Source organism: Manacus vitellinus, unplaced genomic scaffold (genome assembly GCF_001715985.3).
Source record: "Manacus vitellinus isolate BGI_N305 unplaced genomic scaffold, ASM171598v3 scaffold_1_pilon, whole genome shotgun sequence".
NCBI lineage: Eukaryota > Metazoa > Chordata > Aves > Passeriformes > Pipridae > Manacus > Manacus vitellinus.
Genome location: NW_021939396.1, coordinates 12201970 through 12227159, shown reverse-complemented (window position 1 = coordinate 12227159; position 25190 = coordinate 12201970). Strand labels below are relative to the sequence as shown.

The 25190-nt window shown below is 36.9% G+C and overlaps 1 protein-coding gene across 1 annotated transcript in view; it reads left to right on the top strand.

Moving 5' to 3' along the window:
* COL14A1 (collagen type XIV alpha 1 chain) overlaps positions 1-25190 on the top strand; it is a 116450-nt gene that overhangs the window by 51901 nt on the left and 39359 nt on the right. Inside the window, exons 15-29 of the mRNA XM_018074480.2 lie at positions 65-191; positions 1162-1301; positions 4341-4473; positions 5642-5713; positions 6432-6583; positions 10331-10460; positions 11457-11579; positions 12776-12925; positions 13571-13687; positions 15572-15718; positions 17913-17987; positions 18582-18721; positions 19945-20068; positions 21670-21813; positions 23770-23934. Coding sequence (XP_017929969.2) covers positions 65-191; positions 1162-1301; positions 4341-4473; positions 5642-5713; positions 6432-6583; positions 10331-10460; positions 11457-11579; positions 12776-12925; positions 13571-13687; positions 15572-15718; positions 17913-17987; positions 18582-18721; positions 19945-20068; positions 21670-21813; positions 23770-23934 — 1939 coding nt within the window. The remainder of the gene's footprint in view (positions 1-64; positions 192-1161; positions 1302-4340; positions 4474-5641; positions 5714-6431; positions 6584-10330; positions 10461-11456; positions 11580-12775; positions 12926-13570; positions 13688-15571; positions 15719-17912; positions 17988-18581; positions 18722-19944; positions 20069-21669; positions 21814-23769; positions 23935-25190) is intronic.

Sequence of the window (25190 nt, the reverse complement as noted above, 5' to 3'; positions counted from 1 at the left end):
AGAATTTCAGACACTGATAATGTATTGTGTGGTCAATACCTATTGCAAGTTATGCTTTCTCTAGGTGGAAGTTGGTCGTGTTTCAACCCATACTCTGAAAAGTTTGGCACCCCTTACAGAGTATACTGTTGCAATTTTCTCCCTGTATGATGAAGGACAATCTGAACCGCTTACTGGCAGCTTTACCACGAGTAAGTATTGCCGAGCTTTTGAAGGCTTTCCAAGAAGAAATTTTATACTCTCTTACGTTATTGGAAAGTAAGATTAGTTACAGCAAGTGTCTCTGGCTGTGAATTCAGATATATGGAATACTTTCTGTTATTTTCATTGGTGTTTTTGGCTTCTTTGCTCCCTTATTGTGGAGTCAATTGCCTCTTTACTCACATGAGTAATCTCTTGACATCATGAAAACATCTCCACAGCATTCTGAAGCGTTATTCAGTGTGATGGTATTTGTATCTCCAGCTGAAGTTTAATGAGTTTTGAATCATACGTTTAACCAGTGAACTATTTAGGCACTAAAGGGTAGAACCTTATATACGTACAGATGAACTACATCAAAAGGAGAAAATATAAGGCATTTAAGGTTCCTGTAGTTTGTTATAGCATAGTTATAGTTTCTGTAACTGTAGTTCTGCATCAAACAAACAGCCAATGACACATATTAATGCTTTCCAACATAACAATGGGAAGAGAAAGACTTTGAGGGAGGAAAGAGAAAGATGAGGTGAAAGAGGAAGGAACAAGATAGGTATGGAACAGAGGTTGATACTCACGTGCAAAGTGCAAATGGAAATAGACAGAGTCCAAAAAGGGCAGAGATTGGGACTTTGCTCTGAGATGGAAGGAAAGAGCATGGTGCATAGAGCTCTGAGCAAAGGAGAGGGACTGAGGGTTGAATGCAGCTCCATCAGTGAAGAGAGGACAAGGAGGTTTGTCCAGTTAAAATAGGTAGAGTCTACTCCCCTTCCCAAACTACAGACCCACTTCCCTAAGTACAAGTAAGTGTGTAAAGAATTCTCTAGTACCTTTGTTGCCTACCTCTCATGTTATACTCTTTTTTACAAACTGCAGGTAAAATGGTATGTGTCTAACATTGCCATCTATGGAAGTCTCAGAGAATAATTTACTCACACTTTTCTTTTGTCTAATATTTTGCAGAAAGAGTTCCAGCTCCCCAGCATTTGGAAATTGATGAAGCATCAACAGATAGTTTTAGGGTCAGCTGGAAGCCCACCTCATCAAATATTGCTTTTTACAGATTGGCATGGATTCCTTTGGATGGGGGGGAATCCGAAGAGGTAAATTGCCTTAATTTTCTGAGGGGGTGAAAAGGAAGAGCAAATTCCATTCTAATGACACCTATGCTGCAACTTTTGCCATTTAAATATGTCCAGCTGATTTACAGAGAAATCTGCCCCTCTGCAAAGCTCTCTAAACAAAAATCAAACCAATATTCCAGTTTCGTTTTGAAGAGGAAGTGAGGAAAGAAGAGATCTTTTGTGAATGATCAATCTTATCTGTAATGTTCCAAGTGCCACAGAACTAGCATTGTTGTTTGATGTCACTTCAGTTTTCAGACGTTCATGTTCTTCACTTTGCTGTAAAAATGGTGGCAGTAGCTGAGCAAGAGTAGCATAAAGCTCAAAATTTGTCTAATGTGCTTGCCACAGTAAAGTTGCCTGTGAAGCCTTAGTTATGTAATGTTACAAAGGGAAAAGTTTACAGACAGTAAATTTATTATATTGTTCCTTTATTCCTCTTTTACAGTTCTGTCTCTTTTTCCCCCTCATGCTGTATCTTTTGCTTTAAGCCCTTGTGTGTCTCATCCATAGTGCCCTTTTCATCAGATGGAATTTTTAAATGATTTTTCATCCCTTTAGCTTTTCCTTTTTTATTATCTTTTTCCAAATAGAAGAAGACAGACACTTTCTCTCACTTTCCCAAATTTTCATAGTCTACCTCATTTCCTCTTTCCCTTTCCTTCTTTATTTACTCATCATTTTGGCTTCTTTTGTACTTTTCAATATTTAATGACTCTCAAACATCTTGCTCTCTTGGCATGAGCAATGTGAGAAGAGGCCACATCTGCAAACTGTTTATCTGGGTACAGAACTCAGGGGGAAAGATGACATTTCCCACCTGGCCCTAGGTCTCATGCATTGTTTTGTCATCCATTAGGGCAGAAAGCAGTCGATTTAGCTTAGATTATGTGTCATTTTTTTCTGTAAATTTAACTTAGCCTAATTTTTTCCTCCCTTTTACCTAGTGAGAGGTATTCATGCAAGAAAGAAAGAAATTAGAGGATTGAGCAGGGAAAAGAAGGAGTTGGCAGATGAGTGAGTGGACATAGGTCATTCTCTAGCACTTTCTTTTGCAGTAGATGAACTGATTTGTTTCTATTTAAGTTCCACTGAGTAGCTGCCAGTGAACCCCTTTAAGACATGTGCTTTTTAAAGTGAAATTCAAGGTATCTGTGTTCTTTGAGTGTGAGAATAAATTATTAAGAAATATTTGAACTGCTAAGGTTCCACTTCTTCATTGTATTCACTATGAACTGCTGGAGGCCCTAATATTTTAGCATGTTGAAATATTAAAAACGCCCAAGCTGCCTTCTTGTTCTCCTTGCATGACCTCTCTAATGGGGTCAGGTCTAGGATAGCACAATACCTCCGGGCTGTTCCCTCTTTAAGCTTCTTTCCCAGCTAAGTGATCAGTCATGCAGAGAAACAACATGCACTCCCTCTGTCTTTATTCCAAGACCCAACTTGCCAATTAGCTGAGTGGGGTCAGGGGTGGTGGTGAATTACACACCTCTCAGTTCACTTCACCCACACTGCTGATGGGTAAGGAGGGTTCAGTGGGGTGTAAGCACTAAAAAGCCAGAATAAATTTAAGAGTGACCTTTACAGTAGAGAATGCATGCTGTTATACTTGTGTGCTTTTTTCTGGTTTTTGTCCTGCCCACTTGAAAGTTCAACACTTTGTGATGGTTTTTTGTGGGCTGCATTGGCAGGGAGTGGAGGGTGATGCTTCAGAAAGTATGCCAAAATTAAGTGTGAGACAGTAACAATGTATAGATATTTTATAAATATTTGATACACAACTAGAGGCTCTGGGGAGTTGAAAAGGAAGGCATTGCCTGTATCTACTTAGTATACAGCTAATTTCACTCAAAGCTTGTTCCTGAAATTTTCCTGAGAAAATCTGTGCCAGAAAGTGCACAGCATGGGATGCCTGATTCATTACTTGATAGTTGTAGAAGGCATGGCCCCAACTCATTTCTTTCTGCTTTTGATTTTTGTATTTGAGTTCAGAAGGTCTGATCTCAAATTGTGTTATGGGTCCCTTTTCCCCAGGATCAACTCAGGAAATCTCCTGTGGTAGTTAAAAGAATGAAGTGGGATTCACTGTTTCTGCTAACCACTGCGGTAGATTGCAGCACATATCTATTGTTTGATTTTCGTTATAAATCTAACTTTGATGTTGTGTATATAGTGACCACCTTTAAAAACTTGGCAGTGTTAACCTAGAAAAAGGCTGTTTTATTGGAGTATCTGTCTGCATAACCTAAAAACTATTCCCAAAACTGGTCAGCCCATTTCGCCAGAATTACTGCTCAGGCTCCTAAAGCACTCTGCTTTATAGTCCCTTGTGCTCCAGCTCCTCCCCATCTGTTGATATCTTCAAATAAAATAAAGGAAACACAAAAAAATCCGAAGTGATACCTTCTGCTTACAGTTAACATTGCTCATGTGAATCTTCTGCCGCTGTCAAAGGTAGAAATAAGGAAAATTACTATTTAGCACTTCACACCATATAGCAAACTTCTCATCAGGACATCTGTCCTAATCCCCAAGTCTGCAGCAGATATTCTTTCAAGTTGCATTCAGAAATGTGGAATCATAACTGGGATTACAGTTCTGGTATAGAAACAGCATTTTGTAAGGCTGTGGAGATGCTGAATGCATTTGTCGTAACAGTGCTTGAATGGTGTGAATGAAAGTTAATCTACCTTTTTATATTGCTTTAATTGATAACTGTTTTGAATTGTAGTAATTTTTCCAAAAAAAAAGCATGTGTTCAGCTTTAGCAATTAGTTAGTTAGTTGTGGGTGAAAGCATGAGACTATACATTTAAAATATTCTTAAGTGTTTTTTTCCCAGATGTACTCTGTGATACTTTTTATTTCAATATGGCTAATAAATTTTTTGGGCAGATCTGAGTGTAGATATAATTTATTTTAAAGGAGAATTAATTTTCCTTCTTTCATTTTAGTCAGTTAATGTAAATGAATCAAATGCAGAACTGATGTTCTTTAATCTTGCTGTGTTACTTAGGTTGTCATAAATGGAGATGCAGACAGTCACGTTATAGAGGGTTTGTTGCCCGACACAGAATATGAAGTTTCTTTGCTGGCAGTTTTTGATGATGAAACTGAAAGTGAAGTTGTTGCTGTTCTGGGAGCTACATGTAAGACAAACTCTTGATTGTAATTTTTAAAGATGTTTAAGTGATTTAGATTTGATGCTTATAGCTTATATATAAAATATGGTTAGCTTTGGGTAGCTATAATATTGAAGAATGTGGTGGTTTAGCACCAGGGCTTTGCTGACTGTATTTTTTGCTTTTCTTGTTTAATATTATGTGGAGATGGCTTTGAATCAAAATGGTGGTTTGGCTCTCTGTCTGACCTGTGGTATTAATAACCTTTGGAACTGGGTAGATATTGTTCCATCTTACATTTCAATATTTAGTCTTTGAACAAGGTTCCTTATGAGAAGATATATAAGATTTTGGAAGAGATTTGTGTTAAATGTTTTAAAGTAAATAATTTACAGGAAGTTCACTTAAGATGTTTGGAATTTTCAGTATTTTTTTACTTTTATTATTTATGTAATTTTTTACTTTTTTTATTTATGTAATTTATACTCACTGGTGTATTCACTCTTGCCTGAAATAATGGTCCAAAACAGCTTACATAGGCATCCTGTGACATAAATATGACAGTAACAAAGATAAAATTTGACAGTCATGTACAGTGTATTTTATGGTTTATAATCAAAACAGTGGCCAGTATTTCAGGAAGATTGTTCTATTCTCTTTTTATGGATAATGACTTGGTTAAGTAAACAGCTGTATTTCTTATGTATAAGTTCAAAAATTTATTTGATTTTCAGCAACTTAATAGCAGGCCTAATCTTGAACCTTCTATTAAGCAAGAGCCCTTACCCATTGAAATTATGCTAATGTTGCCCAGTGTTGCTGAGTGTACTTTCTGTTTTTTACTTGGACAGAAATAAAACACTCTGAAAAAATTTTCAATTTAATTAATCTGACAACCTTAATAAATGGTCAAGGTGGAAATTCAGCCAGAAATCTGGGAAAATATATGCATTGTTACTTAATTGTAGAGTTTATAATTGTGTCTTATCTGTAGATCTAAGTGCTAATCCTGCAAATATATGGGCCTAAAGTAACCTAAATGAATAATTCCCTTGTAGTCTCTGAAATGCCTGAAGCGTGGGGAATACTTGTATGTGTGAGCAAATAGTTTCATTGTCATAGTTAGAAATACAAGAAAAATACTGTGACTTCCATGTCTTGTTGAATTGTTAGTGAGCTGAGTACTGTTTTTCAGTTGCAAGTTCTACCAGAATGCCTTCCACAGCGACTACTACCAGTGCCACAACCTCTGAGCCCACCACAGCAGGTAAGCAGAGCAACTGCCAGCAGTTTAAATGCTGAGTGCACAGCACTGAGGCTCCCCACAGGCACCACTAGGTCTGGGGGCAGAGAGCTGTGATACTGCTGAGGAGCTGATAACCCCACTTTCTGATGGGAAGGGACACCACTTCTCCTGCACCACCCTTCTGTGTGTGGACAACTTCCTGCACCTGCCACGTGTGGATGAGGAGCCAACCCATCACACAGTGTAGGGACTCTGAATGATACCAGTGGTATTATGTAGGAGTACACAGATTAATTTGGAAAATTAAGATAGAATTTATCTTTCCCTTTATAAATATGAGCTTGGAAACTCTTCAGAATTTAGTTTTGGGTGTTCTGTTTCTTTTCCCTGGAATTAGACTGACCTTTAAGGAATAATGTTTCTGGATTATTTATCTTCTGAAGCGTTGTAGTTTTGATTATTCTAAAGCTCCATAATCCGAGTAAGATAAACAAAGCAGATAGGATAATATATGTTAATGGCAGTATGGAATAACTTATTTGAATAAGTGCTTACAATTTTTATGTTATTAAACCCAAGTATGACTGAAGTGTATGGGTTTGCCCCATGAAGGACCTGCAGACCCACCATGACTGCAGCAGAGCTTGCAGCTACTTGTTGATAATTAGCACAATATCTAAATTATTTCAAATCTAAAAATAGAGTTGAGAAAATATTAATTAAATATTTTTGGACTTAGTTTTTCGAACAGGAATCAGAAACCTTGTTATAGATGATGAAACAACCTCAAGTCTGAGGGTGACGTGGGACATTTCAGATTATAGTGTCCAGCAGTTCAGAGTGACCTATCTCACTGCGAAGGGTGACCGTTCTGAGGAAGCGGTAAGAATGGTCTGTATGGCTTTTGTAATTGCCTTCATAAGCTTGTTTAATAATTGCTAGGATGTGATCTGTTCTTATATGACACTTTTGTTGCAATTAGTAAAGGATCTGTGTTTGGTATTACTGTGAGATTGAACTTCAAAGTTCTAATTGTATAGCACCTGCTGCACTGCAGGTAGCAGCAGTCAAATGTAAGATCAGGGCCCAGTCACACAGTTGGTTAATGAAGTCACAGTTAAAAGACAGGCTGGCTGTCCTCTTTTTCCTGTATTTTTAAAATTTGTCCAAGTTTGGTTTTTTATCGTTTTATGTTTAATTTTATTTTTTATTCCTAGGCCTTTTTCTCTCTTGTTTAAGTGACACTTAAATATTTGTACAGGACAGTCCTAAGTAATTTTGGTTTTCCTTCAGCAGTTTTACTCCTTCCTGAAGTGTCTTATGTTATGCTAAAGCAATGTAATTAAAGTTCAAATGCAGAGTTTTCATACTTCTAGTTGACCTGAGCATGTCACAGTAAGGACAGCACTTTTTAACCTAAGCGCCTAAGAATATTTGCTCTTTTTCTAATACCATGTGATGGTCAAAATTGAAGTTGTCCTGCACAGAAAAAGCTTCTGGTCATCTAGACTTTGGAAAATATTTGAAAGAATGAAGATTCCTGCAGGTACTCTTTTGAGCATATAGGAAACAAACAAACAAACAAACAAAACCACAAACAAACAAACCAACAAGAAGCCCTAGCTGTATTATTTTAAGATTTCACAAATTTTGAGATACTTTCCGAATTCTGTGAGACCAAGTGCCTCTTTAAATTATTTTTAAATTGGGGAAATATTAGTTTTGCAGTGCTTGGTTTCCACTAAAACTAAGTTATAAAATTTTGGGATGGCTCTATGTAGATACATTTAAAAGATTAAACTGTATATTTTTCAAGGTTATTTTCTTAGTAAATAGCTCAGTATGCAAAAGTACTCTGCACATCATTCTCCCTCTGTGTCTGCCATGTGAACTCACTTCTGTTGATATAACAGTTATGTCAAAAATATGGGCTATTCTTTTTGATGTCTAGCAGCTGACATTTTTAGCCCTATATCAGAATATATCAATAAAAATATTAAAAGGAGTTAGTTGAATATCTTTTTTTCCTAGGAAAATATGAATCAGTTTTTTACATTTTGATTTCATTCATCTTTTATGAGACCCTGCTGGAAACTTACTTTTTAGCCATCTTTCAACTATAATCTGAAAATGAGTTTTCAATGCAGTGGTGTCCCTTTGGACTGGGAAACATGCTTTATGAATTTACCTTGACTATATGTTAGTATAGTATATAATATGGTGGAAAACTTGCACAGTGTAATGGCACAAATTGTACTGTTCTTCTGAGAATAACCCAAAATTTCTGAAATTCAGATCTCAGATTTACTGTTTCAGCTCTCGAGTTCAGTTGGATGGTATAAATGTCATTCTGTTCCAGTATTCAATGACTGTTATTTAAAATTAAATTAAAACTGTAGGAAAGATATTCAAATTGTGGCTATCAGAAGGATATTAGACCTGATTGAAAACCTCATTAAAGAAAATTATATAACTATATGATTGGGTAGGTACTTGGCTCTAATTCTACAAAATATTTAATTTTAAGTACACTCCCAAGTCTTATTATCTTTGGTTACCATTCAGCAAACAGATTAACCCTGTTTCATCTTTGAAATTAATCACATGCCTAAATACTTTACTGAATAAGGAATTATGTAAGATTATACTTAAAATTAAGCACACTTTAAATGGAAGGAATGCATTTTATCATGTGGCTTCAAGCACCTGAGAGGTGCAACACAGATGTCAATAAAACAACACAGATGTTCAGTTTTTAGGGGACTCCTTATATGTTTAAGTACATATTTTAAGCAGAACCCAAAGGTTTTGTGGAATTTGGGCTTAAATGTACTATAGCGTGACGGTTCTGTGGTGAATGCTTAAGTTTTTTGGCTCTGATTTCAGTGATATAAGTTTCAGTTATGCCTCCCTTTCCATAAAAATATTAATAAGTTTTATAATTCTTTATGCAATTGGCTGAAAATCAGGGACTAGAAAATGTAATAGAATACAGAAAGGTCAAGCCCTAAATTGCATATATGTTCTTGGGTGTGCTGTACATACTGGAAAGATGAAATTTTTTCTCTTCCTTAAAGCCAGAAGTGTTTCTCACTGCTGAAAACTGTATTGGTCTGCAGGAGGTCTCTGATTTGCACATGTGGAAAGGAGAGAGTTCTCAATGCTTGCATCCTCTACCCTAAAAAACCAAAAAAGTTGGGGCTTTTTTTCAGAAACTTGGTTTGTATTTTTTGAGTTTACATATGGAAGAGGGACATCTTTTATGCATATGTATTTAGATGGTTTAAGTCCAGTTTTGATCAAAGAATGAAGCACTTCTTTGACAAATCTCAACACCTGTGTGAACTAGATAAATTTCCTTCTTTGTATCACTTGCCAAAATTAGATGTAGTTTGAATGTATCCTGGAGTGTTGAAACTGGTGAGACCTTTCTTTTCTTGTGTATGTGCTTCAAAACTTTGCCATCATCACATTCATCAGTCTTCTTTGAAACAGCAAAATACTTTTATAGACTTAGTTTCTGCTTTTCCCCCTGAGATTAATGGGCTTAAGGTTCTCTCAACTTCTTGCCAAATATGTGCAGTTGCTGGCTCAGGGGATAGATTCACACTTCACTGTGAATTCACTGTCACTTCCAACAGCATCACTTCAGAGCACAGGTGTCGGTGCAGGAAACACAGGACTAGTTTCTCTTTTTTATCATGCCCACTCCAGGTGCTCCCACTCAGGTGGCTCCCACTCAGGCTTTGGAGTCTCTCTGAGATTAAAATTTTACTGACAATTTAAGTGATTGCAAGGCTTTGCTTGGCACCTCTACCACCACTATTGTGACACTGGTTTTTGAGGCTCTGGCTAAATACTATATTCTATTGAAGAGTTTTAGAAGTAGCTGCTTATGGGGAAACCTTTTGCTGTGCTTAATTCACTGAGTTGAAACATTTACTCTAGAACACCAAAAGCTGCCTGGAGGAATTTCTAGAGCTTCTCTACTTCTACCAGGTTTTCTGGTTGGACTTGTGTTGCAGATCTTCCATATTTCACAGCAGTTTGCGATCCTCTTGTACTTGTGGGATGTATTCCTACTCCTAGATATCTGCCTTCATTTGCTTGTTCCCAGACTAGATGAAGATGAGACAAACATGTTTTATTCCTGCTTGCTCAGTTCAGTGCTTCCCAATCTCATGAACTGATTTTCCTTCCTTCCAGGGAAGGAGAATTTTCTGTCTCCAAAGAACATAACAATCAACCTTTATTAATGTGCATAGCTTCAGAAAATCTAGAAATGTCATAGAATAAATAAAAATAGAGGATATATTTTGTCTGTACAGTAAAATTGTTGCAGTACTAACTATCCATGTAGTATATGGTTTATGGAGCTGTAGTGGCTCATAGGTTTTTTATAAAATGGTATTATCACATAGGCACATTCTCCTTTTTATTTTGGTTGGGTACAACAGTAGATCTGTTAAAGGATGGATAATGTAATTATTTTATTTTACTGTAGAACATCAAGAATATTTGAAAATGCAAGTATACAGCAATGCTAGTGGAATGAAGTGTCAGAGATGATGTAAGATAAAAAAGCTTTTTGGCTCCAGTCATTAAGTTTGGTTGTTTCTGCTTTTTCTGACCCTTCAGGTAATGGTGCCTGGGAGACAAAATACTCTTCTACTTCACCCTCTGCTGCCTGATACAGAATACAAAGTTACCATAACTCCCATCTATGCCGATGGGGAAGGAGTCAGTGTCTCAGCTCCTGGCAAAACTTGTAAGTACAAACTTTCTGCTTGTCTTTGGCCAGGATATGCATGAAAAAAGGCTTGCTCTTGTTACCTTTTTTCATTGGCTGTAGTAATGTATTTTAGTATAAATGTGGGCTTATTTTGCATGATTTATAGGTCTTGAACGTTATATAAATCTCAGTTGATTGATTTATAAACAATGGGTTTCTTCTAACTAACAAGTTATATTTTATATTCAAATACTGTGAGTTTGCAGAAAGCTTTTGAGTAATAAAGCTGGTAAGTCCTTGATAACTAACCCACCAAGGACAAGCAAACTGATACAGAAAATAAACAATGCCTGCTGAGATGATATCAAACCAACAATTGTACAGTTAGCTTTTCTTTTGTGTGAGATCATTATTTCCTAAAGGTCATTAGAAATGCTGCTGAAGTTCTTATAAAAGTGATTGCATTATTTCTAGAGATCTGACCAAGTACCAAACGATTACTCAGATGTAGTTTTAGTTTCCTCTCTACTGGATATTGAAAAAACCATTTCATTATGCACTACTAGTCATGATAGTATAATTTTATTGAATTATTCTCCTAATTTACGTAATTTCTGCCTAAATTGAAGTGCTATTTGTGCAGAGACTTAAATCAGTTATAAATCATTCCTTTGATTCCATTTGATGCGATTAAGTTTTCAAAAGAGCATGATTTATGCATTAAAAACTTGGATTGGAAGAAACTATGCAATATATAATTATCTCTATTTTACATTTTTACCAAAAAGATATATATTTTTTTAAATGTACTGACAAAGTTTGTAATTAATTTAAAAAATCATTATTGACCCAAGTTTGTAATTAATCCATTGAGGTAATTCAAAGGATGACTTTGATTAAAGGTTTCACTCTGGTAATTTTACCTGTAAATCTGAGAGTACTGGCTATCACTTTTTTTTTTCCATGTCTTGATTTTTCTGTATGTGCTTCTATGAGATAAACTTGTAAAAGGCCAGTTTGGTTTCCTTTTAGTACCCCTGTCTGCTCCTAGAAATTTGCGTGTCTCAGATGAATGGTACAACAGATTACGCATCAGTTGGGATGCCCCACCATCAACAACCATGGGTTACAGAGTTGTCTACAAACCTATCAACAGTGAGTTTTTAAACTGATTTTTTTTGGTGGTTGCTTCTGACTGTACAAGGTCTTGACATCACCTTTTGCTGAATAATTTTGTACTTAAATCTATCAGTTACAGATACAGCCTTGAAAGTGCCATTTACTTAGGTGTCTTGAGTTTTGGATATGAAAGTTTCATAGTCACAGAATGATGCAGGTTAGGGGAGATCTCTGGAGATCATCTGGTCCAACTCCCTGAACAAAACAGTGCCAACTTGGAACAGGTTTTTCTGAACTTTATCCAGTGGAGTTTGTAATATCTCCAAGGACAGAGATTTTAAAACTGCTCTATGCATCTCTTCCAGTTTTTTACTACTGTTACTGTGGAAGGCTGATCAATCCCAAGTCTTTCAATCAGTTCTTTTATGTCATTTTACCATGACTATTTATTTCAGAGACTATCTTTACTCTCTTCCTGTTCCTCTGTTCTGTGTTCTCCTATTCTTCACTTCCTTCCCCTCACAATACCAAGTTTTTGTTTCTTCCCAAACACTTGACATTTTATTCATTGCCCATTTTGTGTGTGCTGCATCCTTTACCCACCTGCACATTGCAGCTAGATAAGGCAGCCAAATTCCCTCAGATTTCTTTAGAAAAACAGGGTCCTCTATTGAGAGCAAAACACAAATATGTGACCATTAAGGGACTAAAACACTGTCCAAAGACAATACTACTGCCTGGCTTCTGAAGTGTATCCAGAACAACTAGGGGAGATGACAAAAGAGCTGTTTGCTATTCTGATTTGGGAAAGTTTTATTCTTTTCTATTTTCATTATCATTTTTGCACAGTATTAAATGATGCTGTTGTATAAGAACCTCCGAGAGACTGTATTACTGGCTGGCATCTGCTGTGCCCCCTGTTGGTCCTGGCACACCATCAGACTGAGGAGATCTTTGGCTGCCTATTTAGAGCAGTAGTAACTGGGTGAAGCAGAACAAAAGGGTCTTAACAGATGCCAGTGTCTAGCTCTGCCCTAATGAATCCCACTGCTGAATTTCCCAAGTGTGTTGTGTTTTCTATACATGCAAGAATTGAGGAGAATGTCTTTGTTTTTGTGTATGATAAAAAAAAGGGAGCCAAAAAATAGCAGTAACTTTAGGAGCACAGTTTTTGGATGTATCTAATTCAGTGGACGAGCAAATGATTTTCTGATTTATTTCACTTTTTGCAGTTCCTGGTCCTGCGTTGGAGACCTTTGTAGGGGATGATATTAATACCATTCTCATTCTAAATCTCTTCAGTGGAACGGAGTACAGTGTTAAAGTATTTGCTTCGTACTCAACAGGCTTCAGTGATGCCCTAACAGGCGTAGCCAAAACCTGTAAGAATGATTTCATGCTGTTCAGATCTCTACAGGCTGCTTTTTGTTATAACTATGGGTTTGTGCAGCTCCCAGAAAAAATTTTCACAGGGAAGACTTACTCAGTTATGCGCAAATTGTTTTCCTGAAATAAAAGTCCCTCTTTTTATGAGACTATATCAGGCTTTAAAGTGATCTGCTAGATATTATCAAGACAAAGATCATAAAGTGGGTATTATTTATCAGCCAAAAATATATTTGCCTAATAGTAGATAAAAATTTCTTTAATGAAAGGCTATCTATTTTTTTTTCTGGCTCCATATATAGAATATTATTTGGTCTTTATGTATCTAAAGCTCAATTTAAAATTGGATTTTGACAGAAACGCTGCTGCTATTATGATACTTTTATACTTATTTTTAGTAACTGAATTTTTTAGCAGTGTTCATTATTTAGCTTAACTAAATCAACTAAAGTTCCAGACTTTTGATTTAGGGGTTCACTTTTTTTAAATTCTGTCTTGGATTTTCTTGACTTCTTTTAAGCAGTTATCAAAATTATTTGTTAAAAATTAATTGGCACATGTGTTTCACTATAGTTATTTTATCATTTTTTATCTATGTATATTAGAGGCCTAAATCTAATTTTTTTATATTTAATTTTCAGTGTACCTGGGTGTGACAAATCTGGATTCCTATCAAGTCCGCATGACTAGTCTGTGTGCTCAGTGGCAACTTCATAGACATGCAACTGCATACAGGGTAGTTATAGAGTCACTTGTGGGTAAGTTACTAAATAATTTGATAAGCAGCTGCAGCCCAATCCAGAGATCTGAATTGCATAGCTAAGAAATTGTGTGCAGTCGGACCTGTAGAGTGACTCCTGAAATACTGGAAATGACAGACAGAAGAGAGTTGTGTACACAATGAAACTTTCAGGAGCATTTATGTCCTTTTACATCAAACAGATGTTGATAACTTGTGCTTTTTATGGAAGGGACTTTCATCTGTTAATAGAAGATAGATGATCGCCTGAGGTTTTCACTGGTGTGAGGAGCAGAAGATGGATAAAGGATAAACTGAATACATCTAAGTTTGTAAATAAACCATCAGCACAGCTTTGTAGGATTAGGATGGACAGGAGAGGAGGGCAGAAGGGTAAGGAAAGCGCTGATTAAATCCAGAACATGCTCACAGAGTCAGAACAATGTCCAGTTTTGTCTATTCTCATTCTGTTGATTGTTCATTTTAGCTTGTAGTAAGATTACTCATCTGGACAAACATGACCTATTTTTATGTAGCCACACAAGGTGTCCTGATGCTTTTATCACTGACTATGTAGAGGGTAGATTGCAGCCTCTTCTATCTCACTTATTCTCGGGTGTAGCCAGAAGACATTATGGGGATGTCACTGTTAGAGCAGACTACCTCTCTTATCCCAAGGGGCCATCAGTGATATTTTAAATGGTGATAAATTGAAAGCTTTGGATAACTTGAGAGAAGTGCAGTTAGTAACATTTAATCGCATGTATTAAAGGTACCATGAAAAATAACACTGATTTGGTGGCAAAGAAGTAATGACCTTTCTGTGGCATGGCAAGTGGATGGCAGTAGGGTTTGTTTGAAGGTCTGGAAAACAGACAAGCTGTTCAGATCACAGAGACCTTGGCTGGCACAAGACAGCACAGACTTCCCTCTGGTCTGGGAGCTAGCCAACATTCTGCTTTCTTCATATAGAACTGCCAGAATTGTTTTAACTGAGCTGAAAGCATCTAAATGTGAACAGAATGAGGTAGAGTATGAACAAATGTTCCTTATTAGCATCTGTCATGATGGGATTTGATTGTCAGATTGGGTGTGTGTCTCATTCAGGGAGCAATTATTACTATTATAATTTTATAATAGTATTATTATTATTATATTATAATAGTATTATTTTTATACTAGTGTAGCATCTGATTAACATCAGGTGTTTTCTCCCTGGCAGTGAATGACTGTTTGGCATTTTTTTCTATATTCACTGTAAAATGTGAGATCAGTTGCTTGTATTTCACTTCATTCTGCTACAGATTTTGAATTGTGCTGCAAGTTTTAATTCTTATCATTAAAACATGCCTTATTCTATTTCCAGTACCCTAGCCTTTTCCATTGACAGCACGCTTTCCAATTCAGAATTTAGCAGAATTAATTTTGGAACCATGTAAACACTATTCCTTAACCATCCTGTTAAGTGGTTACTAGTGGAATACAGTCTCTCTTCCAATTACTAAGCACATTACAGACTGTGAGAAGCAGAGGCATTGACAAAGGTTGCCATAGAATTACATGATGCAGCAATTCCTCATTAGAATGATAATTTAGGACCGGATTCAAAGCCCATTGATGACAGTGTTCGTGTTTTTATTAACTTCAGTGCATGGGCTGAAATTCATCTTTTTTCTTGAAGATGTTTGACACGTTCCTCAGCTCCTATTTAATATGAAGAATTAGATTTTACAGGAACCTCTGCATAGAGGTGAATTTCTAAAAATAAGGCAGCATATAGTTTATTAATTTATGTCAACCACTTGCCCTTCATCTGCTGTCACGTCCTCTTCTTATTTAGGATTTAAATTACATTATTCAGTGAAACAGTAAAGTATATTAATGGTTTCTTTTGTAATTCCAGATGGAAAACAACGAGAAGTAAATCTTGGTGGAGGGACACCTAGACATTGTTTCTTTGAGCTGATGCCTGGAACTGAGTATAAAATCAGTGTTCATGCACAGCTTCAGGAGATCGAGGGCCCTGCTGTAAGCATCATGGAGACAACATGTGAGTAAAATAGAGCAGAGTGCAGCCAGCAGTGATAATGCTTCATTGCTTCTCATGTTCTGCCCTTTGCCCACAGATGTGCTACATTATGACTCCTCCATGGAAGTGCAGGATTCTTACCCCACTGCTGTGAATTACTTGTGAAGTCACATTCACCAACTGTATTGTACTTCTTAATGAGAATGAAATAGGGAAGGTTTAGCTTTCTTTGTAAAAAGTCCCACTAGGGGATACTCTGAATATCTGTGACATCAGGGAAAAAGGACAGAAAAATGAAGTAAACAGAGAAGGTTTTATGTGCTGCAGCTCTTGTCATTTAGTAAAATTTTACCAGTGTTTGAATAATTTACAATTAAATGGGACGTTGATACCCAATCTACTTAAGTATTTTAAAACCAACCAACCAATCTTTTTTATTATTATTCTCAGTAACACATGGCTAAGAAACAAAAAAACCCACATCACAACTATTTATGAAGGCAATATCTTGCTCTTATGAGTTCAAAATACTGCAAAACAAAGTACAGGAATAACAGAACGAATATTTCTACATTATCTTTCTTTTAACCTGTTTCCAGTCTCAGTGGTACCCTTCTTCTCATACTGTATTGCTATACACCACAATGCTGTTACCTTTCTCTCCCACACTTCTGATTTCACATAGCAAAAACCTGCACAGGTGCATGACTCCACTTCTCAGTTGTCCAGGGCTCATTCTCAGGACAGTGAGGAACAAGCCAAGCTTCTCCAGCTTTTTTGGGGAGTGCATTTAGGGTGTTCTGCAGTTAAGGGAGTTAGGAAGCATGAGGAAGAACACACCTTGGCCTACATGTCCATTTAAGAAAGATGGTTTGTGATGCAGACAAATAATTGTATCACTTCAGAGGGAAACTCTTTGAAGAAAGAAAGTCTTCAGGGTGACCTGTACTTCTCTGGTGCTGAGAGCAGCCTTTCAAATCATGTTACAGCAGTTGTGACCCTTTCTAAATGGGTCTGGTCCTGGATTGCTGCGACCACGGATGTCCTGGGCATTGGTTCCTTGTAGGTGTTTCAGTCTTAGCCCTTTATGTTATTGAAGCCAGTGGGAAAAGCCCCACCAGTTGCAGTGGAAGTCCACTTGGATGTGGACATGAGGATTGTAATGAATCCTGTTTGCACTAATTTTTCAGAAATGTAGGTGTCTTTTCTCAGGCTGTCATATCTAACTCTTATCAGTTGTTTATAAATGTAATTTACGTGTTATAGCAAATAACAAGTTTAGTCTTACTTGAAGGACTGATATTCTGTCACCTGCAGCTTCTTATGCTGAATGCATTGAATAAAAACGGGAAAAATGCCCTTGAACAAAAGCAGAAGCTTTTCCTTACATAGAGTTGTGGAAATCAACACATGTGCATATTATCTCTGAGAATTCAACTGGCCTGTATTGAAAGGCACGAAATAGAGCTCTTGCATTCAGCAAACCTGTCAATCTGATTGAATATTCAGCTTGGTCTCTGCAAGGTTGTCATACAAAGTTAATTTTCAGAAGTGTGAAGGACGTTTTCAGAAACTCTGTATAATAACCTCAGTAGAAGTTGCTGCAGGCAACAAAGCCACAATCCTGTAGAGTTATGGTTGGAGCTGTGTTTCTAGCTGGAAACATAACAAGGTCTTTCACCAAATTCAGAAAAATCTTGTTCAGAGCAGACTGTGATCTGCTCTGAGTGCAGGCACTAGCTTGCTTTTGCACTTTGTATTGTGGATTGCAGGACTAATACTTTCTTCCTTCCAGGGTGCGCAGAGGTAACCTTCTGTTACTGAGGACTGGTTGTGATCAGAAAAGGAAAGGACACTGACCTTTTAAAAAATAAATTATGGATTCTAGGTCAATAATAGAGCTGTCACATGGTCTGCTACACTGGGGAAACTTAAAAAGGGGCAGTTCCAGTAGTAGTTCAGCTGTATCATTGTATCATTCACATTGAAATGCAGCCATTAATTGTTTTGTAATAGTAGTATCCTTTCTTGGGTGTTCAGAAGAGGAGGACATTACTTGCGCACACTCACCTATATTTATTTCTAATTGCATAACCAGTGGATTAGAGATAATGAATTTTAAATGTGGAGAGGAGTAGAAAATGCTGTGTTTATTATAGATAGAATATATTGGGCTTTTAAGCATGCTTGAATATTCCTTCTTTTTATTTTCCAGTACCATTTCCAACTCAACCACCAACAACACCTTCAACACCACCTCCACCACCTACAATCCCACCTGCAAAAGAAGGTAAGTGCTGCATGTGTGAGTTTACAGTAATTTTAAGGTGTTGATGCAATGTTTTTCTGCTTCTGACAGTATTTTAGACCTGTGGGGAGTGGATCTTAAAATGCATTTGCTGCAACAACACAGAGGTGGGTGAAACTTGCATTGCTCCTGTGTAGTGCAGTTGAAGTGCATTAGATACTACAGAACTCAGGGTAACTTTTTGAATGGACTAGTTTCTCTCGGGGAACTTCCGCAGTCAAGATTCTCTAATCTTGCTTACTGTGTCACGCTAGGAGTCTGGCATTGTATAAGTTCATGTGTGAGTTTACTTAAAAATCTAAATAAAAATAAAAATGGCTAGCCAGACTTTAAAGAACCGCTTGAAGTATATTCTGTGATAGGATCTGTCAACGCAGACAATTCACCCCTTGCAGAGCTCAGCTGGTTCTACACCTGCACTGCAGTCAATGCCAGCAGGTCTGTTTGATAAAGCATTATTAACTAACATTAAACAAGGGCTTTTCATGACAGTTGCATTTTCTTAAGTGATTTATGAGATTTTGTGAGGAGTTAAGGCATTGCTCTAATTCAAAAATTTTTGCTTTTCTTTCTCAGTGTGCAAAGCAGCCAAAGCTGACCTTGCGTTCCTGGTGGATGGGTCATGGAGTATTGGAGATGACAATTTCAATAAAATAATAAGCTTTCTCTATAGCACTGTTGGAGCTTTGGATAAGATTGGTCCTGATGGAACACAGGTAATCAAATGTAGAGAGATGAAGGGTGCGTGGACTTGGCAGGTTATTTTAGACTAGCACCAGAAGTGAAATGAATCAAAAAGTAAGTGACATAACTTCACAGATCTTGTGAAAATAGAAAGTGCTTAAGGATAGTATCTTTTTTCAATATCTTTTTATGCACAACATATGATAAATTTTATGATATGGATTTTGGTAGCATGAAGGCTAGGTATAATTTCAGTCTCCTCTAAATCATTACAATGACAATTATGTTGTGTTAATGCTTTTGGTGTTGGTACTCACTATGGTGTTGATTTCTAAATAAGCTAAAAATGGCATTGATAAGGAAAAGTAAATATTCTTTTATTTAAAATCACATGCTCTACAGAATCTACAGTGCTTGAAATAAAATGTAGTGTTTACAATGATTGTTCTATTTATGTATTTGTTTAGAGAGATGTTTGAATCTGCTCCAGAACAAATTATTGGCAAATATATTACTGTTGTATTACATGTATAATATGTCGTTTGGGATCGCATTGGAAAATTAATTTCAACTTTTCCAAACCCTGAAGAATACTTAGTTTTCACTGTTTCCTATACATCTATTTTCCAAGAATATAGTTCATGGTGCTTCAGAAACCTAGGCACAAGCTCAAGCATAATAGCTCCTTTTAAATCAGAGGCACCATTTATAGAATATGAAATTCAATGTGTGCTTTGTGAGTTGTAGGGGTTTAGTGTATAGTATTGAAATACAGGGTCTGAACTCATGTAGCATTGTATTTGAGAGAGGCAATATTTCAGAATATGTTCTTGAATCTTTCTATTACTTGCTTCAGTCTTGCTCCCTAGCTTGAGTTACTTAAGTGCAGCTATTAATTTGTGGAGACTGAATAAAGTCCCTGCAGTTCTGTATATGAATAACTGTACATGTGTGAGCAGCTGTAACCAGGATTTTGCTTTGAGGCTTGATTGCGAGTGCTTTGCCAAAGCGGGTATTACTTTTCTCATCCTGTTTGCTGCAAAATGAAACCAGAAAGTGTTAGATGGTTGCCAAGGTTTCAGAGAATAAAATTGAACTTTATTTAGTGAAATCTTTCTTAAAGAGAAAAAAAATCTGGCTTCAATTGAAGGATAAAGCAAAGTTACAAGATAAATCCTTGTTTTAAATGCTCAGATTCACTTTTTGCTTATGCACTGGGTGGTGCTTTTGTAATGAACATCTTCTGTATGCACAGGTGGCAATAATTCAGTTTAGCGATGATCCCAGGACAGAATTTAAATTGAATGCATACAAAACAAAAGAGACTCTTCTTGAAGCTATTCAGCGAATAGCCTACAAAGGAGGAAATACAAAAACAGGTGAGAAAGGTCATGACTGTGAGGCAGATTTTCTCCCTGCTACTCTCTGTGTGGTATTTCTTTCCCATTAGTTAAGTGGTTTAATTAATCAGTGCAAAACCAGTGAGAACATGGTATGTCCTCACTGGAGGTGAAGGGTTGGGCACGGAAATTAGAAAGTCTTTGCAATCTGTAGTTTACGCCCTTCAGCCCCTACTGGTGCACTTTCACCCCACTGACCAACAGTGATGGCAAGGATCAGGGAGGCAGAGAGAGACAGCTGGGCAAAAGCAAATGACTCTGGGGACAGTGGAAGGTGGAGCGGGGAGTAATGTGACGTCAGCTTGGCAAGTGGATAGAAAAGTGGGAGGGGAGAGAGGGTGGGAGGGAGTTTGCAGAGCATGTCAAAAACTGGAGAGAGTGGAGGGTCTGTTTGGTTATAAGCCAGGTCAGTTAAGTCTCAGTGGGATGTTTAAGACTGAGTTGGGGGAAGATGTCTGTTAACTGAATGAGGTTGCATTTTAATTAATCCCTTAGGATAGCTTTCTGATGTGAAGAAATTAAAGATGAGTGCCGAAAGGGTTAAAATCTGTTTTAGTTGGAAACCATGTGTTTTATTATTCTCAGACTGCACAGAAATTTCTTGCAGCTGTTGCATTGCATCCAGTCTCAGTATTATCAAAATAACACGTTTTCCATTTACTACAATGGCACTGTCAGTTGTTATGTGGACTGTGCCCTACAATCCAGAAAGGAAGGTTTTATTATCTCTAACCCAGCCAGCAGCTGAATACCACACAGTGCTCACTCACTGCCTGCCCCCCCACCCCCCATGGGATGGGGAGAAGAATCAGAAAAGGCTAAAACCTGTGGGCTGAAATAAGAACATTTTCATAATTGAAATAAAGTAAAATATAATGATAATAGTAATGAAAAGGGAGATAACAAAGAGAGAGAGAGATGAAACCCAAGGAAACCAAGTGATGCACAGTACAGTTGCTCACCAATCACGGACCGATGGCCAGCCCATCTGAGCAGTGATTGTCCCCTCCTGGCCAACTCCCCCAGTTTATATACTGGGCATGATGTTTTATGGTGTGGAATATCCCTTTGGCCAGTTCAGGTCAGCCGTCCTGGTCGTGCTCTCCCCCAGTCTTGTGGTGCAGCTCCTCACTGATAGAGGCCTCACTGAAAAGGCCTTGACTCAGGGTAAGCACTGCTCAGTCACAACCAGTACATCCGAGTGTTATCAACATTATCTTCACACTGAATCCAAAACACAGCACTGTACCAGTGACAAAGAAGAAACTTAACTTTATCCCAGCTAAAACCAGGATACCCACACATTTCATATTCTTGATCTTCACCTTCTGGATTGAAAAATGGATGGCTGAAGCCATCAAATTTTCAAAGGTTAGGGTCAAAATTAAACTTTTCTACATCTTGGCTTTAATAACTACAGAATGCACTAATTGACAGACAATCCAGGACCCAGCAGATTTCTCTTTTTATTTATGTCTAACATAAATAAGTCTGAGAAGATATGAGAAGATAGTTATAAGTAGCCAATAGAAATTGCAATTACATTCAGTGAAAGTATATTGTCAATTTTTGTGTTTCAGGCAAAGCCATTAAACATGCAAGAGAAATCTTGTTTACTGGAGAGGCAGGCATGAGAAGGGGCATTCCAAAGGTTTTGGTTGTCATTACTGATGGGCGATCACAGGATGATGTGAACAAAGTCTCCAGAGAAATGCAACTAGATGGTAAAATGTGTAGTTTTAAGAACTACTCACATTTCCTTTTTTTCTCATTAATTGTATCTCTGTAAGTGTGGGCATGAGGTAAGCGTAACTTTTCCTCCAGGAAGATTTTCAAGTTTAAAGAAAACAGCAAATCCTGAGAAAGACAGAATAACACTAGGATGTGGTTAGATTCTGGATATATTTGGTGATTAATGGCATTAGTTTTAATTTTGGCAACAGTGCTAAAATCATGTGGTAGTCAATGGAATTGCTCCCAGGATGAAGAATTTGGAGAATATGATCCTGAGAATCTGGATTGTCATCTATAAAGTGTAGTCTTGTGGCTACAAGCAAACTGAACTATTTTGTTTTCTATATAAGAGGTCCTTTGAAAATTCTTTCATGTGTTCTTTTACTGTCTCTGATTGCTCTCATGTTACACTAATTACCTTTAGGAATTTTTTTAAAGCACTGATTTTAGAGCTTTAAGCAGCCACACTGTGTTGTGAGTCTAAGTATTTAATTGTTGTAGAGATTTGTCAAAACCCAAAGGGCACAGTGTGCCACACAGAACAAAACTAAAGGTTGGAAGAAAAAACCGATCTGCCTATTAATGTGAAGCAATCTAACAAGAAATTACATTTGTGCTTTTTATTTGCTTTTAACTTTGAGAGCTGTGAAGTTCCCAGTGTATATCATGGATTCCTGAAAGCCGATGTAATCATCCAGCTTGTCTGCCTACTCGTTGTGTTGCTAGATGCTGAGTGCAGTGCCTTCATAAATAAAGCATATTACAAAATAGTAGAGTTCGAATAACTTGTTTTAAGTAGCAGTAAAGAAAACCCTGTATTTGTGAATAAATTGGAGTCTATATCTAAGCTGAACAAAAATCGTTCAGCTGTCAGGTAAGTCTTGCAGTTGCATATATTAATTATTAGACTGGCAACAGCCTTGAGAGGGGAGGGTGTATTGTGAGGGTTCAGGTGCTGACTAGGATGTGTCACCTTGGCAGATGAGTTCCCCTCTCCATTGTCCTCTTGAGTGTGCTGTGCAATGAGGCTGCAGATAGGTTGGAGCAGGTACTGACTTGTATGTTTGACAGCAACTGGCATGAAGAGGTGCTGATCTTGGATGAGACATGAAGATATTGTTGTAATTTATTAGGTCAAAGTTTTGTTATGCTAAAAGCTCTGCAGAAGGTGATGAATGCCCCGGGCTTCAGTCAAACTTAAAGATAATATTGCTTGACTGGAGTAAGTTTGGGACTGAACCATACAAGACTAGTATGTCATTAAATAGATTCAGCCTGATGTAGAGAGGTTTCTTTTCCTTCATCTTTTATGGAAAGGAAAATATTGAAAAACTTTTAGCTATTTTGCTGCTCCTGAAACATATAGGATACAATTTCCATTTCATTTAAATCTTTGAAGTCAGGCTCAAATTTTGAAATATATTCATGCTGAATATATAGAACAGATTCAACCAATGCAGTTAAGTTGTTGATGAAATGAGAATGCATTTATTTCAGTGTTCACTCATGAGGCAGCAGTGGCTTGAAATATTATATATATTAATATATGAGACAGAAAAAAATCTGTAAAGGACCTACAGGAAATTAATTTCTCTGCTTTGTATTTATTATATATTTGATACATGGATATTTTTGTGTAGGAAAGCATTTAAACATATGCTAAAACTTTAAACTGCTGAGTAGTCATATATCTTCAAGAAAATGCTCAAGGTTTAACTTTATTTAACTAAACTTAACTTAACTTAACCAAAAGAAATATTTCACAGAGAATGTATTAGCTTTATTTTAGATTACGTAAGTGAATTTTCTTGTGCTATAGGATAAAAATAAAATGTCCACCTTTGTATTTAATCAGGAAAGGAGCCAGTGCAAATACAGTTGTATTCATATTGTATTTCCACTCTCTTAATGAATGTCTCACAAGACTGTTCTTTTCTGTTTTACAGGTTTCAGCTTTTTTGCTATTGGAGTAGCTGATGCTGACTATTCAGAGTTAGTGAATATTGGCAGCAAGCCCAGTGAAAGACACGTCTTCTTTGTGGATGACTTTGATGCCTTTACAAAGATTGAAGATGAACTGATCACTTTTGTTTGTGAAACTGCATCAGCAAGTTAGCCACTTTGATTTATGTTTGCTTCTAAAATAACTGCTAAATGCTGGGGGGTTTATAACTGATGATTTTCTATTATGAGGTATTCTTGATATTTTTAATATAATTTACTGCTGATGTTATAATTCTAATGTTATTTCCATAAAAGATTAAGGAAATGAAAGTGTTGTGACTTCAAAATAATTAAGGGTTGTTTACTGTAAATCCAGAATGCAGCCATTGGTTGTCAAAAATTTATTTCAGATGTGAAACATAGTTCAGAATCATAAAAGGTTAATATATTTTATTTTCTAGGCTACTTTAAACCTCTGTAAGAGTTAGCTACATTCATTAATACTCCAGTTACATGGTTAATTTATCAATGGAGAACCAATCATTCATGTTTGTATTATGAGAGAAGGTAGCTGAGTTGTAGCCTAAGGAAAAGCATGAAACACACCCAAACTCTGAAATCTGCAAAAAAACCCATTTCAATCTCTTTATGAAAATTAAAGGAAATATATTCTAGAGCAGCACCTAATGGTTAGAGGTCAATAATTCATATGCTTTTAGGTGTGTGCTCACAATGTATTTCCTTGTATATAAGCCAGGAAGTACAGGAATTTGCGATTGTGAGGAGTTCTGCACGGGGTTGTGAGTTATCATGAGACTCTTGAGTTATCAGAGCTGGTAAGCACAAAAAATGTTGCTTCTGAACCATCAATTCTGAGATTTTGACCATAGAGAGAATGCTGAACATGAGAATACTCAACAGTAGCATTTATTGGTCACTTGTGCTTGTATTCTAGAAGTGATTTTCAAATATGAGTATCCTGGGGTGCTATCTTTGGTTGACATACTTCTTCTAGGCCTATTGATTTCCCAGGGCACCTTTTCTGAAAGAGATTAGCGTGTGCTCTTCCCTGCCAGAAGAAAAGTATAAACCAGACTTACAGCTATTTAAAATGTGTGCACACATCTTAAGGACTGTGTGCAATTCTGGTCTCTGTTGCTCATGAAAGCTACTGTGGAGTTTGAAAAGGTACAGAGAATGCCAGCTGTAATAATTGAACTTGAGATGGGGTTAGGCTGGAGAAGCTCACAAAAGGATAATTAGGAAACACTTGGTTAAAACCCAATATAAGACATACTTTTTTTTATGCAGCAGGCAGTGAATTTTTTTCAACAAATTGGAATTTGTTGAAGAGTTTGTGAAGGCAATTTCTTAGAAGGATTAGACAAATTCATGGTTGAGAAATCCTTAATAGGATATTATA